The 18337-nt window shown below is 35.8% G+C and overlaps 1 protein-coding gene across 1 annotated transcript in view; it reads right to left on the minus strand.

Annotated features, from left to right (window-relative positions):
- LOC125656735 (uncharacterized) overlaps positions 1 to 16869 on the minus strand; it is a 36153-nt gene extending 19284 nt beyond the window's left edge. Inside the window, exons 1-7 of the mRNA XM_056142939.1 lie at positions 16833 to 16869; positions 16028 to 16563; positions 11441 to 12819; positions 10669 to 10830; positions 7730 to 8884; positions 4129 to 4617; positions 3833 to 3840 (exon numbers count right to left, since the gene is read on the minus strand). Of these exons, the coding sequence (XP_055998914.1) occupies positions 3833 to 3840; positions 4129 to 4617; positions 7730 to 8884; positions 10669 to 10830; positions 11441 to 12808 (3182 nt within the window). The 5' untranslated portion in view covers positions 12809 to 12819; positions 16028 to 16563; positions 16833 to 16869. The remainder of the gene's footprint in view (positions 1 to 3832; positions 3841 to 4128; positions 4618 to 7729; positions 8885 to 10668; positions 10831 to 11440; positions 12820 to 16027; positions 16564 to 16832) is intronic.
- Positions 16870 to 18337: the final 1468 nt, after the last annotated feature.

The raw sequence follows: 18337 nt of genomic DNA on the forward strand, positions 1-18337 counted from the left end.
CGATAAAAAAAATTATAATATATAAAGAGTACATGGTAACAATATAACTTTCCGGAATACTGATTAAATATGGGGATCAGGAACAATGTTTACCTGTCTGTAAGAACATCACACCTCATGTTATCAGCTATTTCTGCTCCTTACAATTCACAATCAAGGTAAACATGCATTCAATTAGTGAGCAATATTTTCACCTACAACAGGGAGAAAATGCAATGGACCAGACAAGGATTTTGACACAATCTGAGCAAACTGTGGACCAGACTGGGATTCAAACCCAGGTCCCCTGAATCTCTAGCCAGGTGCTCTACCAACTGATTTATCTGACCACCAGCATCCAAATCTGTACAACATCCAGATCCCCCCCATCCTCCCTCAAGACATCAACTCAGGCAGGATCTTTATGTCCATGCAGGCATTTCCACCGGTCCATTCCAGGGGCTGGTCTACGACACAAAATGTAACAGAGAAAATGCAAGGGATCAGACAGAGATTTGAATCCCAATCTGGTCCATTGCATTTTCTTCCTTCCTGTTACACACCATTAAAATCATGACTACCTCTGTCAACAATTCCCGGTGTTTAAACATGATATACATCTTTAATAGCGTAGAATTCACCCCACATCCACCTCATCATTTAAACAAAACAAGAAATTCTTATAGTTCGGATTCTTTCAAAGATTCACAACTGAATTTCAGGGTACAGAGTATTCCCCTTACATTGGATCACTGTCAATTGCACCTCTTGGGGTCGAATTTACTATTAATTTGAAAGAGTCTTGGGAAGTATACAAAATTTCTGAAAAAACTTTGGTAGTAATGTAGATTGATTATGTATGAATATATTAGAATAAAAAGAATTTTATATCATTTTGTTTTTACATCGGCTAACTTGGGTACCCTATTCTTTAATAGTAAATTTGACCCCAAGTGATGTAATTGCCTGTGCATTGGATGAGAGATGGACATGCACATTAACCGTGCCTTTATACATCTACCCTTGAAAAAAAATCTGTTGCCAAATCAACCCAATCCCTAATAATTTTCCTAATACACCACCACCACATAAACACACACAATTTCATATCCAATATACAAAATTCCACTACACCCACTTTTTGCTCTACTCAGAATCCGTTGGTCTACTTTTTATACATTATTAATTTAGATATTGTCACGTGTCGACCTTATTTTTCTGTCCACTTCATTGAAGCTCCTTTCAACAACAAAAAATTCAAATACAACATTTGTTAAATAAAAGTAATTCATTTATTCCACATGGGTATTATGTTCTGAAACTAATTATAGACAATACATTTTCCTCTTAATCAATTGACAAATTTGTAATAAAAACAGAAGTTTTCAAAGTCTGCATTTGAAATTCAATAAAGTATGGTATACACTAAAAGAAAAAAAAAATAATAATAAGCAAATTGTTCAATTACTCCTTCACTCATCAAATCATATCATTCATACTGAATCATACATAAAGAACCTGCAAATGTTGAGATTACACCTTACGTGTGTGCACAAATTCACTGTCACTGGAAACAATAACTCACCTGATGGTGACACACCAAATGAACATTGTCATGGTTACCAATACCAGGCTATTACAAAGTGACACCCACATAACTCTCAAAGACATGACCTCTTAGAACTTCTCAAACACGAGTAAAATAACAAATTCTCTCTCTCTACACTCCTATAACTATGCTCGAACTCTGAAAAGTGATTACAGACATCGTTAGGACATACTCTCAAGATGTCAGTCTTTTGTACTACCTCTGGTATTTACTTTATAAATATTTTTTACTACATTGATTTATTGGTTTGGATCATAGCCATAAGAAATGCAGACTTTAATCAACAAGCTCTCTTATAGCAACTTCCACAATACCCTTGTCCAAAGATGAAAACTACAATAATACACACAGCAAAATGCTGAAAAGGAACAATTTTGATTCGTTATAAATGTCATTCTCTACATTCGCCAAGTTCATGTTTAAAAACTACAGACGTAAGCATGAATTCATTATATTCATATTGTCTGTAACTGTGTTTTACTGTAAGCATGAATTCATTATATTCATGTTCGCTGTAACTGTGTTTTACTGTAAGCATGAATTCATCATATTCATATTGTCTGTAACTGTGTTTTACTGTAAGCATGAATTCATTATATTCATGTTCATAACCAACAAATCAAAAGTTAAAAATTCATAACCTATAGGGGAAAAAGTTGCCCCAGATGCTTTTTGCCCGGATAATCAATTTGAAAATTATCTCAATGAAATGGAAAATAGAAGTACGTGTGTAAAGTAGTAAATTAGAAAAACAACATGTTGTGATGAACACCTCACAAAAACTTCATTCAACAAGTGATATATATAGTCCAGTCTGGTTTATCCGGACACAGATTCGAGAAAAAAATTATCCAAACAGCCAAATCCAGTCTGGATAACTGGATCTCATGTGGATAACTGGCTCTCATTATCTAAAAATAGGGAACAGCTAAACCCGCACATGATACGCCCGCATACATTATTGATCCAGGAATTTGAACAAGAAAGCATTGTCCACAAAAGGATTTTGTCAGAGTTGCAAAAACAATGTATTTTGCATTAAATACATCCAAATCTATGGGCTGCAACTCCTTCAAAAATAGTAGGACAGTTTTTCCTTTGCAATATGCACATTTAGACATTGCGATCTTCCTATGTACCAAGTTTCATTGAAATCCCCCAAAGGGTTTAAGAGGAGTTGCGAAGACAAGGTATTTGCATAAAATAAATCTAAGTCCAAGGGCCCTAACTCCTTCAAAAATAGTGGTGCAGCAATTCCCCTTGTAATATACACATCTCCACACTGTGATCAGTTTTTGTACCAAGTTTCATCTAAATCCCCCAAAGGGTTTAGGAGGAGTTGCGAAGACAAAGTATTTTGAATAGAAAAAAATTAAGTCCAAGGGCCACAACTCCTTTAAAAAACATTGGACAGCACTCCCCTTGCAATATGCACAGCTCCACATTGTGATATTTCTTTGTACCAGGTTTCATGAAAATCCCCCAAAGTGTTTAGGAGGGGTTGCGAAGACAAAGTTAAAGGGACAGACGGATGACAGCGGTATAGCATAATACGCCCACATTTTTATGCTGGCGTATAAAAACAAAATAACACATCAATATTTGTTTCCCCAAGAATATCATCCAGCAGTTGAGGGGATTGTACAAGTGAAGTCCACGGTTTTTTTTGTATTATGTTTCACTGACAAGCATTCCATATACACTTGTACATGTAAACCAATCTGTATGATATAGCAAACAAGTAAATGCCAATACAATGATGAAATACAAAAAAGAAAATAAATAAATAAAAATTAAAACTGCCAATAAATTGATATAGTTATCTGGTACAAAAGACTTTGTAACTAATAGTGTTGTTAACATGGTATTGATCAGTTTAAATAAGCATTCACGCCATTAAAACAAATGTACATAACAAAATTAAAGTATGCAAATTATTAACAAAGTCAGTTGGTTTCACATTCTTCATGCAGTATTGCCCCAAGATGCATCCATATTTTATCAAAATTACAAAGAAATTTGTCTATCATATTTCTAATTGCCCATACCATCTATTGTATACAAGAAAAATTCTGCTCCCATTTTCTTTTCACCCAATTTTGCCTCATCCAAAAGCAATTAAACATTTAAGTAACGAGCAGTAGCTCTGGACATAGTTAACGAGTGGTGAGATTATTTTCTATGCATTAGGATAAAAAAGATGACATGGGAGGAAAATTCCTCTGTACAGTATTTCCATCAGACCGAGGAACCTAGAAATCATCAATTGCTCAACTGAACAACTGCATATACTATAACATATTTTCAGAAACAAGATATACATAAAATCAGTTTTTCTACAAATGGTTTTATGTTTCTTATGAACAAATCAAAGAGACTTTCAACATCCGTATGAAAAATAACATACAAATACATTCATAGCATCATACATCTAAGTTTATCAAACACAACAGTCAAATCATGATTAACAATCTAACGATCATCAAGAACAAAAATAGTGGACAATAGGTAACTCTCAAAACATGACATTGTTAGATGGCTTTAGCAATAATGAATCCATCTTTCTTTACATCCTCTCCTCGACCATCCCATGCATAGTCAAAGTTCACCTTCATAAAGTCCACAGCCTTCTGGAACGCAGCATCATTTGGTTTTCCCAGAGACCCCTTCCGTACACTGAGAGACCCCTTGGCCTTTATTACTCGCTCCACTTCCTTTTTCACCCGAGCTGATGAAAAACAGCTCCAAAGAGCATCGATGGCATAATAAACTGGGTATCGCTTGGTACTATCAGGCGGAGACACAGCAATTTCATACACAACTTGTGGTGTTTCACTCTTATAGACCTTGTCATTACAGAATCCGGGACAAATGCTGGGCTTCTTTTTCCAGTCCTCGGTTTTAACATCGGGTTTGGTGTGGGTGATTAAAGGCAACCAGTTGTCCCAGGAAAACACACTCAATGGTCCCATTACAAATTTTGTCACAGGTGCAGCCTCCCGTGGTTGTTTCTTTACTGATTTAGACACCTACAAAACAGTTTTAGAGCAATTTATTCCTTGTTCTGCTTTAAGAATTTACCAATACAGTAAAACACGCTTATAGCAAAGTCACGCTTATAACGAAGTCACGCTTATTGTGATATTCATTCCCCTATGAGAGGGAAATAATGAAAATTTCATTGGATATAACAAAGTTTGGTTATAAAGATGTTTTTCGCTGGACCTGGAGACTCACTATAAACTTGTTTTACTGTATAATGAAGTTTGGTTATAACGATGTTTTTCGCTAGACCTGGAAACTCGCTATAAACTTGTTTTACTGTACATCATCACAGATTCCAATGTATTTGATATGAAGTAACTCATGAATCCTACTTAATCTGCACATCTTAGACAGTTTTATTGTAACACATACATAACAGGATAGGTAAAAGTTTTATAACTTGTAGGATTCTCTCCTCCTTACATACACAGGTAGGATAAATATTTAAGGATATATTCAAGGGTTGCCATACGAAAGCATATATTATATTTATTATTAAACACATTAAAGCTATGAGATATAGATGCATACATAACATGAATAATATACTTTTTTGACTAGATACACTGTATACAGAGACACATGTTATATTAAATCTATCAAGTCGAATAGATTTTCACACAATGCAAACTAAACCTGTCACTAAAAGGGGGACATTTGAAATACTCGAATCACATCTCTCCGAATAACACAGTGTTTATATGAGCTTCACTTGTGGAACATGCAACAATATTCTAATTTGAAATTCCTGACCTTATTCAAATGACCTTGACTGAAGATATATGTTTCAGGGACCGAAATGATTGCTGTATCAACTTGCAAATCAAATCTAATGGTAATATTGACCATAAATCATTCTTATTTGACATAGACAGTGATGGCTATTCTACATTGTGAGATCATAGTCCTGCATGCACACTTTACCGCAGGTTCCACCAAATTTGGTGCAATACCTTTAGGATCTTCACAGGAAATGCAGCATAAATTCACCTGTAACGAGGATTCTCACACACTGCATTGTTTTCTGACACTCAAGATCAGACTTTCACAAGTTTGAAAATGTATTTGTAACATGCTCAAGGCATGGCTGTGCAGGTAATATGCTCCTAATACACAGAAAAATCGAAAATAACCAAATCCATCAGATCAAATACATGTACATGAAAAAAAGAAGGTAACGATTAGAAATCAATCCCGTAATTCCTATAATGAATACAAGATTAAGAATAGGGCAAACACAGACCCCTGGACACACCAGAGTCCCTAGGAGGAGGAAGCATCCCCGTTTGAACGGTCACATCCGTAATGAGCCCTATATCTAGATCAGGTAAATGGAATAGAACAGCTTAAGAATTCAGCCAGTATTCATTTTGATGTAAATAACATAAAAATGATGATTTGAATCAATAATAGATATGCAGAGTGTGGGCTTGGTTAACACAGTGTTATAATGGGCCGGTCATGAACACACTAGACCGTGATGGTCGAGTGTGTTCATGACTGGCCCAATATATCATCTTTTTTTATATTAATTTCATTTTGGTGCATCAAATGGCAAGCATACATATAAATTATAATGGTAGCAAATTTAGATAAATATTTTCATTTTAAGGAAATTCTGGTAGCATCTCCGAGTTCGAAGGGTAAGTCTCGGAAAACGATATCAATATATACATGTAAGTACATATACATGTATCATGTAGATGCTAGGTTTTTAAAAAACATTTTATCTCTAGCTTGGGCACTGGCTGAAAAATTTGTTTATTTTTCTCTTTGACATCTACTTGAAAATCAAGACATTCGCTTCGCAATAGGAATATCAATACGGAACTTTCGGGATGTGCCGGAACAACCGATTATATTTGACATTTATACACCATGGTCACGTGATAATAACCAATTGTAGGGCAAAGTTGACATCGATACGAATGGTGTTTAGCTAGCAGACGCTACGTAAAGAGCCATAAGCAGTGCCCCGATGACGATCAGAGTCATTATTGGTGCCTAGTACCTGGGTGTAAATTAGATGGAGGGGAAAAGGTGCATTTAGACGCATATCATTGGATGCAAGGCATGAAGTTTTACCGACATCCTCAAGATATTTCCTAGATTTATTTCCCTCGCCAACTCGCATATTTTAATCAAATGCATTTTCCTATAAAATGGTTGTAGTGATTCCTTTCTTTCAAAGATAGCATTTAAATGCAGGAATTTGATAGCAATTGAAGTATTTCATGCTTGTTTATTTACTTGTTATTGTAATCCGGAAGCGACATGCCCTACAAATGACGTTCAACGCACGATAAAAGTCGAGTGGATCCGTACCTCGAAAGTCCCGTATTTAGATGATCTACTGTAAGGTGTTTAACGCAATACTTTTAATGGATTTTTAAGGTAAGTGGATTTTGATATCGTAAAGGACAAAAATCCTATAGCTGGCAAAAATTTTCCTGAAGTCAGTTGATTTAGCCAGTGGATGGCTCTCATCCTAGAGACAGCTCTTTTTGAAAAAACACTGCAAGAACGTGCACAGGGATGTGTGTTGACAGATTTGACAGCCCTGTGCAGGATTTACAAGTCTCTCTGTTTTGGAACAATCACAGAGCAGTCAGCATACATTTTCAAAAATAAATTGAGAATTGAGCAAGTCTATCTGTATGATTGCAGGACCCCATGATCTGCAAAGATCTTACAAGGAGTCTGAGGGAATGCAGGACCTAATGTCCTGTAGAACATCCCGATTCCATAGTGATGCAGGATCCTGAAGGTCCTCAGTACAGGGCTGTGTTCAAGATCATAGCGGCTACATAGCGCTAGATAATTAATGCTACACAGTTGAAGAAACATCTAGGCTAGCCCTACGTAGGGATAACAAGTATTAATTCAACAGACCGTAATAGCTACCCTAGCAGCTAGGCTAGCTTGCTATGATCTTGATTGCAGCCGATATCGTATCATTTAATGATGAACAAATTTTCCATCTTAAATAAGTAAGTATACAATCTGTTTTACTATGCCCGAGACAGTATCTACCTTGGGTGAGAGTTTAGGTGTTTTTTGAGGAGTCTGTTTTACTATGCCCGAGACGATACCTACCTTGGGTGAGGGTTTAGGTGTTTTTTGAGGAGTTTTTGGAGGAGTCTTCTGGCCTTTCTGAGTGGTCTTCTTTGGAGTTTGCTTACTCTCACTTTCAGATTTGCTCTTCACTCCAGGTTTGGGCTTCTCAACTTTCTTAGTCACCTGAGATTTTTCTGGTTTCTTGGTGACTTTTTTCTCAGTCTTTTGAGAGTCTTTCACTGATTTCTTGATGAGATCTGCCTTTTTGCTGCTTACTTTTAGTGGTACCTTGGTTTTGGTGATTTTCCCTGGTGATTTTTTAGCTGCTGGTGAAGTTTTCGGAGATTGCACTGGCTTCGCTTTTCCTTCTTGTTTTCCTTTGGGTTTTACAGCTTTAGCCGTCACTTTTTTCACTTCCTTTACCTTCTCACTTTCCTTAGCATCTTTATTTTTAGTTTTTTTCTCTTGTTTAGGTGTTACGGTATCTTTTTTAGAAGATTGCCCCGGTTTCTTCGCTCCACCCCTCGGAGTTTCCTTTGCACTTTTAACAGGTTGCCTTTTTTTCTTACTTTCATTTGTTTTCAGAGTTTTCTTTGCACTTTTACCAGGTTGCCCATGTTTCTTATTTTCATTTGTTTGAGTTTTCTTTGCATTTTTAACACCATTGGTCTTTATGACTTTCTTCGCAGTCTTTAGTGGAGTTTTTGTTGGGGTAGCATTGCCATCTTTCACTTTCGAATTGGATTTCAAATCTTTCTTCTTTGATGCATCTTTCTTATCTAGTGTCTTTTCTGCATCCTTTTTAATTTTTATTCCTTTGTTCACAGGTGAAGTTTTCGCTAGAGTTTTTTCAATTATCTTCTTCTTTGCCTTTGACAAAATTTTAGCAGACGGTGAATTCTTTAACTTGTTAGAAGCTTTAAGTGGGGACATATTATCTATCTTTGGTTTTTTCGTGGGTGATCCGCCATCTTCATTCTCTGCCGATCTCTTTTCCGATTTCGCCTCAAGTTCTAACGCTTTCTTGACCTTCTTCTCTTCTTTCAGGGCCTGTTTTTGTTCTTTGAGCATTGTTTTCGTGGATTTGTTGTCCTCTACACTTTTCAATGAACTGAATAACCTTTCTAATTCTAAGTCCAATACACCTCCCTCCTCGGAATTCTTCTTCGCTTTCCGTACTTCATTTTCATAACTCTGTAAAAATCAATGAATTTCAACATACTGTCTGGTAACGTAAAATAGACTGCATAATTATTAATCTTGTGAAACATGCTTGATACCAATATCATTTTGGACAACAACCTGAATATTGGAGACATTTAATGATTTACAATATCAGGGTTTTTTAAGGTCTTGATTTCAAGGGCCAGGGCCTTTCCAATTGGGAAAAATAGCGACATTTGCTTGAAATTGGGGAAAACGGTTCATACAAAGAAATAGGGAAAAACCTAATTCAGACTGCTTTAAGGTATAATTGGGCTCCTTCTGACTTTCAATTTGGTCAAAGCTTACCTCATTCATATAAGCAGAGGCCAAAAAAATTAGGTTTACTAAAGAATTTTGAAGCAAAAATTGAAATCTGTGGGCCTGTGAAGATTTATGAACAATTAGGCTACTGTTTGGGAATTTCAAAGCAAATATTGGGGAAAAAATACCTGCTTTTTAGCATTAGGGCGGAAACGATTCACTGAAATATTGATACTGTTCAATATAAACCCTCGATTCAATGTTCGATTCATTGCCTCGATTTTCGGTTTGATACGTTTAATACAAACTGGTTCAGTAAAATACATCAGATGATTTTTTTTGTTTACATGAGGGGCAAAATAGCGTCAAATAACATTCAGATTGTTGTTTGCCTTGAGTCGTACGAAAATAATAATGAACTTTATCAGTTTAAACTACAGAGCCAATATGCATCTTACCGTTTGGCAATTTGGAAACATTTTGCTTTTAAAATTATTAATGTGAATCTTGGTCATTAAATTTTTTTTCAATGTTATTAGTTTCTTCTGTAAATTGTGTTGTATTAAAAGAACTGAATTGTGGCATAAGTATTGCAATATGTATCATATCGTAAAGAGGGCTTATCATTTCAGCCCTATTAGCATTGGGAATTGGGCCTTATTTCGGCCCCCTACAGACCTTAAAAAAATCTTTGTATAATATTTCTGAAATTGCATGAGCATGGTGAAAGAAATTTTCTACCATGAAACAATCACAGTATACAAGTTGTACATCCAGACATGAATTCTTTCCACACAGGAAATGTTTGAAGATGAAAAGTACATGTACATATTAACACGAAATTTTATACACTTCAGCATATATCACCCTGACACCCCTACACACAAATGCAGGAATTCACAATACCTATATCAATATGTAAATGAAACTGTTAGAAGTACCAATTTGTACTATAATACTATAACTATCATTCAATAATTCTTTATCTTGTTACTTTAATATGTACTACATATAATCTGTCATATTCTTTTTTTATTTCAACTTTTATCCAATCTTTTCAGTGTAAAATACACAACTCCTTGACCAAAGCAAACTCCACACACAAATTGATATTGTATATTTATAAGGCAAGAATTTTAGGAAACATGTTCATCATCTAGAGCCGTTCCTAACAAAAAAAGGCCCTTATCTTATCCAACAATGTTTTTCAAAAAACGTCATAAAAACGCAACGTCATTTTTTGCATATTTGTAGAGATAAAGGTCATGATTACCAATCACGAGTTGGTTGTCATCTTTGATTGATTGTAATATTTTGAGGGATATTCTCTATAGTTCACGCTTTAGCACTAATATACTTAAGGGTCCTTTTTGCTAGGAACGGCTCATTACATCTCTGCAAATAGTTCTCTTCAAGTCCAAGTTGTTTTCATGGCACAAACAGCAAAAATTAGACAAAGCACTCCCACAGAACAGAGTGACATTACAGTATTAAAGCATTGAATGCGATACCTTTAACAATTTTAAGCTGCCTTCTCGTAAACAAATGGACATCAACGTCTCGTAGGTAAAAATGACGTTGTCTATGCGGAGATGAGCACCACCTGTCATCTGCGAGATCCGTTTATAAAAATCAGATCGGTATCCCACCTGCAGGCCATATATCCTCACCCCCTACAAAACATCACAGGTGTAACAAAAGTCAAATACGCCACACAGGGAAAAGTAAAACAAAGCCAAATACATAGGCACGAACGTGAATAATTCACATCAAATATTGTCTTCAATTGATGCTGCTTAATTTCTTATTTAACATACTAGTGTTAAATCTAAAGCAAACTAGCATGGTGCCACTCCATGCCCTTTTTAATTGCACCATGCCCTTTTTTCTCTATAATTTTTTTTAAAATATTTGTTAATATAAACAATTGTTCTTTATTTCACAAGGTTGATTGAAAAGTTTAAAATTAAGGCAGCAGGTATTAACTTTTAAAGAGGCTAAATGATTATTCTATTACTATTATAGTATGATACAATGAAAGTGCCCCAAAATGGTCTTGCTGCGACGAAAAGTTTTTGAACATATGATATGTGTTCCCTCTCTAGATCTTAGATTTAACACTACATACAGTAGGTAGACAATTTCAATCGTATTTATATTGTTTTCCAGTCTTCACAAAAGGTCGTTGCACATTTACAATACCATGGTTATGGTACAATAAATTGGCTCATATCATATGAGTATAAGTTCAATAATAAAAACTTAAAATCATAAGATACCCACCATTTCCTTCAACAGTGCAGTTTCTAGTTTCCAGTCTATGTCATTGACAAATTGTTCATATTTATACCCAGGTTCATGGGGGTCGGAATCTCCAATGACAACTAGACTTCTCTGACTTCCTGGTGTCCATGACAATGATTCTCTGGTCTTCCTTAGAACAAGTTCATAACACTCATCGTCGTCACCACCATGCGTGATGGATAAGTTCTCAAAGAATTTCACTACTTCCTCGATACTGGCACCGAAGTCAATCCACTTAATGAGGTACCTGTCGTGACTCAGATCATAGTAATCACCGTGGGCCATGAAAGCCAGGCGTATACCCGGCATCTCAGTCTGTAAGCGATTAACTAGATCCCTAATTCTCTCCCCTGCCTCCTCCATATAGTTATACATGGAACCTGTTGTGTCAAACGAGAAAACTATCTCCCGAAGACCTCCTGGGACTTTTCTTGGAGTTTTCACGGGTGACGAGCTTCCGTTGGTGTTAGACTCGGGCTTAATTTCCGCTTTATTTTCCGATTTTGAATTCTCTTCCCCGTCCTCAATAATAGGTTTATTTGCACTTTCATCAGTTTCTTGATCAGTGTCAAAAAAGTCTGACTCCACTGGCTCCTCCTCAATTGTGTTTAATGATTTTTCAGTTTTTTCACTGGTAACGGGTGTGTCTAATGAAGTCAAATACTCCGCAACTTCAAATGCAGATGCTCTGGGTTGAAGACTCCCTGTAGTGATTTTGGTGGGACTCTCGTCAGAAAATTCACATAGAACATCTGAAGCAACTATCGGCAAAATCAAATCATCAAATTCTAAGTTGGTTATTTTCCCTACAATAGAGCCAGACGGAAGTTTCTGCATTTTCTTCTTTATCTCTGAAGCTCTAGTACAGTTTGGATCTACCTCAATTTCCAGTGTTGGTGGCAGGATTTCAGTTGCCTCCGTTGTCAGGGGTGTTTCTTTTACATCATTGAATTTCGGTTCTTCCTGACTCAATTCTATTGTGGAAGCCTTCTTCAGTTTTGTAAAATTGGTTGACTTTGAGGATTTAGAATAAAATGAAGGAACAGAAAATGAGAAATCACTGTCGTCTGTCAATGGTTTAGTGGGTTTCAATGTTGGAAATCTAGGCATTCTATACTTTTTTTCTGGTGACTTTTTGACTGGGGAGGCTAGCTTTCTGGGTGCCTCAACGACAGCCATTTTTTCTAGCTTTGGTGGCGAGTCTAAGGAGTCAGCTACAACATTCTTTTTCTTTTTCTCAGCTTTCCCTTTCGCATTCTCAATGGTGGTACTCGTGCTTTGTTTCTTTAGTTTTGGAGGTTTATCAGTGATGGGTACTTGGGAACCTTTTCTTTTTATCCCGGGCATCTTGATTTGTTCTGTAGAGAAATAAATTATGGCCATCAGCATTACACCATAACATATTATTTATTGTAAAAAATTACTTTATCATAAATGAAGTTAGCTCCTGAGCTTTTGAGCACAACTGCGCAGGATGCTACAACTAAATATTTACTGGTTCAATACTGATCCCATTGGTGCAAACATATTACACATCTATTACTGAACCCTATCCAGTTGAAAAAATTTGTGTCAATTCAAATTTTGAAAGGGTTTGGCAATGACTATATTTTGACTGATTGGTTGAATATTGTTTAACGTCCCTCTCAAGAATATTTCACTCATATGGGGTGCCGGTGAAGGGCTGCAAAATTTAGGCCTATGCTTGGCATTTACGGCCATTGAGCAGGGAGAGACCTTTATTATTCCACACCTGTTGTGACAAGGGACCTCGGTTTTTGCGGTCTCATCCGAAGGACCACCCCATTTAGTCACCTCTTACGACAAGCAAGGGGGTACTGAGGACCTATTCTAACCTGGATCCACATGGGATGACAATATTTTGTGGCAGAAGTTCTAAATCTGCATGTTATTACAGTTTCTGTTTCATCCAATATATCTTTCATTCTTATGCTCCTATACAGTCATGTATTTCAGTTTTACATATTTATGATAAATAAAAAGTAGTTGAGAATTGGAATTGTAATTTATTAAATTTGGTTAATATACTTTTCCTAACAGAACACAAATTCTTAATAAAACAGTTTATAAATTAATTTACTCGAAATTTTGTATAAAAATTCAGTGTCTTCACCAATAATTAAATTTTTTTTAATCTAATCCCCACTTTTTTTTTCGACTTCCATTAAAAATTTTAAGACAAGACTTTGACAATTATTTGAAATTTTAGAAATTGACATTACTCCTCTAGTATGTCCTTTTAAACTCTCAAATTTGATATTATGAATTTTTTCGCATATCAAGTGCTAAAAGGTCTTTATTCATTTCCATTACTAGTATCAAACTTTTTTATCTGTACATTAGAAGACACGATTATGAATCTATCTTATGTAATGATTGATTTGTGTTGCTCTGACATGTTGGTTGTTTGGACACCAACAGACAAAATCAAGTTTAATTGAATAAATCTTGTGTCAATTTTAAGTGCAAAAAGGTCATATTTAGAACACTGTAGTTCAATAACAAACATTGTGACCCCAGTTTTTCTTTTTAATTTTCTAATTCTCCTTAAAAAAAAAAATTGACATTACTCCAAATCTCAGGAGCGAACCTCTTTAAAGCGGATTAATTCGTTTTAAAAGTTATTAACTTTTCTCAATTACATGCTTGAAAACATTTGCATGTATAAAAAAAAGTGAGACTATTTAGAAAGTAAATCTAGCAGGTACACATAAACTACATTTGCTGCTCATAGATTCTGGTTCGTGTCTATAAATAGCTCCAGCCCATCAAGGGAATCCCAACATGACGTACATAACTTACACACAACAGTATAGATTTAGGTCTGAAAAAGCGTAAAACAACGAATTACTAAGAAGCAGTTGATATTTTTATTTCTCTTTAACTTGAGGCATATGGTACTGTAGTAACAACATACAAAACTTTACACAGATAAGACCACCGATGATCTTTGACCTCTGAACTAGACACATGACTGTCACTTGATTCATGCACTAGAAATGGCCGAGTGACAGTTGTTTGTAAAACCCAATTCAAAATCAAATAATTCTGGTTTAAACAATGTGTGACATGTCATACAGCCTCAGAGATATGTATACATGCGATCATTTAACACGTTTTTAAAAGGTGAACAAAACTTCAGACCATACAACTTTATTGTGTTTAAATTAAAGGCAATTTTCTCACTGCAGCCAATTTCAGTAACACAAAATCTAAAATTTGGGCTAAAAAACAAATATTCAAAAGCATGTATTCAATACTTTCCATTTCTGGCCAATCAATTTATGTTTGTTATTAATTGACATAACAGAAGAAAACAAAAGTTATTACTAAAGTGAAACATAAAAGAATAATTTTATATAAGAAAAATTGTTTTCATATTTTTAAACATTTGAAACAGCCACCAAAGAAATGGATCATGTACTTATGGAAATTCCTTTTGCGGGGATCTAACACCACGAAATGAAAGAAGTTCATCCTGCTAGTATCTAACCAGGTACACATTTAGTTTAACTTTAGATTACCAATAGACAAATGATTTAAACAATACTGATTAGCGAGCGAAGCTCGCGTCGCGAAGCGACGAGCTCATTCCAATGATTACACATATGAATCACGTGATTTGCTCTTCATCAGCTGAAAAAAGATGAGTATTACCCATAATGCTTCTGGAAAAATGTTGCCGTCACTGCGGTATACTTCATTGACAACCCATAATTAAAACAATTAGATTGTTTAGAAAGTACCATAAACGCTTTTAAATTCCAGACAAGCTTTCTCATAGCTGCAAACGTTTTGTTTTTGTTTGGTTTGAGAGAAGAAAATACATTGCAGCTAATATGACATCACAATTTGTAACTGTTTACATCAACCAAGTTATATTTCCCGCATTAAATGAAGAGGCGGATAAAAGTCGTGTTGCAAGATGTTCATGGGCTTCGCTCGTCTCAACGGTCACACCGTACAACATATTACAATCATTAAGAAAACACAAGGTATATAAAATTCTAATTTAATTCAATCGCCATTGTTCAATACTCTCTTCAATATACTTAACATTTAGAATTCTGAGCATTCGTATAACTATAAACTGATAAAGGTATATTTTCAATGACTAGGCCCTACTGGCTACTTAAACTATAAGTAACCATTTACATACTATTTGTACAGTATGGATGGAACTACAGTGTTGGTAAATTAATCGGAGTCAGAAACAAAACTTGATCCATGACAGTATTACTATTAGGTCCTAATGATTTACAACTGAATTATTGTAATTCGAATTCCTTCTGTGTGGGTTATATTAGATCCGTGACTAGCTCTTGTTTTAAAAATACCCTATAAATACAAACAAGTCATCGTCAAAATCAAATTAATTCAATATAACTTTTAGACCCCTTCGTTAAAATTAATCGTATTGATAACAAAATTTATTTGTTGACGATCTAAGTGGCCTGTCCTCTGCAGAGAATATTTCTCCAAGTTTTATAAACATAAGTTGGAAATATTTAATGTGCATGACATAATGAAATTTTCCGCACTTACCGTAATTAGTTCAACTGCTCATTATTAGTTTTAAAAACTAAAAAATAGTTCTTATTTGGCTTTTTCTTCTCTCTTGTCCGGGCACATGCCGAACCGACGCTTGCACGAAAGTAACGCGGGTTTTCATTGGTTGGAAATGGAATCGCCTTTCGACTTCTGTAGTACGGCGACACATTCAGATAATTTTTCGATGTTTCCTGACCCCCAACATTAATTTCTCAGATTTTTAGCATACCGGGAGATACAAAATTATTTGGGATTAATATTTTCAAGGTGATGGAAATGTTTTTTCTCAACGAAAAAAAACCTGTCACATTTCTGTGAAAAGGCGAAGATAACGAACAGTGATCAATCTCAAAACTCCTATACGGAATACAAAATTAAGAGTTGGGTAAACACAGACCACTGGACACACCAGAGGTAGGATCAGTTGCCTATATGAGGGGTCTCTATATCCTACCGACCCCCTCCCCCGAATTCCTTCTCTTTATTCTCTTTTATAAGCTCAGTTCGGGTCCAAAATGGCAATTGTAGGCCTAAAACAAATTTCATGATAATTAATTCATTTATAGGCATAACTTTTTAAAAATTCATTTATTTTTAATGTCCGTTGGCAACTTAGATCTAATTCGAAATTTGCACCTGCTCGCTTCTTTTCTTGCGAAAAATATTTATAATTTTAGTTCGAATTTTTTTTCCACGTACGCACTCTTTCCCAAAGTTTTGTTGGGTTGCCCCCCCCCCCCCCCCCCATTGGATGTTACTCCCCCCCCCCCCCCCTGCAATATAGATAATTCCTACTTACCTAGAATACGGCCATGATACGGGTCTATAAATCAAAATGGCTGGTAGCGCACCTGGGGAATCAGGTGACATTTTAATCTTCATCTTAGCAACTTAAATGGAAAATTTTATGGACAGCCGATACAGAGATGAATATGTTATGAATATATATTTTTTTTTTAATGTATCTTTGAAAAATAATATATGCTAGATGAGGAGGTGGGATCGTTTTCTGCGTTGTGGATGTCAGCCCCCCTCCCCTCCCCCCAGTGGCGGATTTAAGGGGGGCGCAGCCGGCGGCGCCCCCCCCCCCCTTAAACTTTTCAAATTTAAAGTAAATCGTGGTATCTTGTTTAGAAAAATGTACTAAACGATAAAAGAAGCAATGATTTCTTCCACTCCCGGAGTAATAAATGACAAAATCTTTTGATTTCTTGAATTGCTTCATTAGGAGAACTTAATTTTATCCAAAAACCCTTAAAATTTGCGTCATTTTATTAATTTCACCTTATTAGAAATGACAGAAAATAGTACAAATGACTAAATAGGAGACATACTTCAAGCCCTATATAGATTCTGTAAATTTCAGGGGCTTCCGGGGGCTTCGCCCCCTGTGCCCCCACCAGGGCTGCGCCCTGGACCCACTGCCTCATAAAGTGGTGCCCCTGTAACCGCATTTCCTGGATCCGCCCCCCAAATCTTCCAAAGTTCCTTTATTTTAGTAAATACCACATGGTTGGTTGTTTCTGCCTGGTAGAGATATGTTACCTCTCTCTACCTCTCTCTCTTTCTCTCTCTCTCCAAGAGAGAGAGAGAGAGAGAGAGAGAGAAAGATGCGTTGACAACTACAAAATGAATAGAATATATATTTATCATGTTTATTCACTAATCAAGGGTTCTCAGGACACAACACATTCAGAATTTTAACAATAATTGGTCTATTTTGATTGCAAGATACAATATATGTTTTGAATGCATGAGTTTCAACATTGGCCTTAGATTGGATTGTGGAAATATTATAGCACAGTTTGCCGATTTCCGTGTATGGTACAGTTAAATTTCAAATACCGTTTCTTTATATAGAAAAAAATTGCATGAAAATTATCTTTGAACAGTGGCGGATTTAAGGGGGCACAGCTGGCGCGCAACCAACCCCCCCCCCCCCCTAAACTTTTCAAATTTAAGATAAATCGTGGTATATATGTATATCTTGTTTAGAAAAATGTACTAAACGATAAAAGGGGCAATAATCTCTTCCACTCCCGGAGAAATTAATGGCAAATCTTTTGATTTCGAATTCTTTACTTACTTTATCGGGAGAACTTCATTTTTTCCAAAAGCCCTTAAAATTTGCGTCATTTTATTAATTTCACTTTTTAAAAAATGATAGAAAATAATACAAATTACTAAATAGGAGACATATTTCAAGCTCTATTAAACCTGTAAAATCCAGGAGCTTCCGGGGGCTTTGCTCCCTGGGCCACCACTGGGGGCCACAAGGCGGCCCCCAGACCCTCTGCCTCATAA

Source organism: Ostrea edulis, chromosome 7, assembly GCF_947568905.1.
Source record: "Ostrea edulis chromosome 7, xbOstEdul1.1, whole genome shotgun sequence".
Lineage (NCBI taxonomy): Eukaryota > Metazoa > Mollusca > Bivalvia > Ostreida > Ostreidae > Ostrea > Ostrea edulis.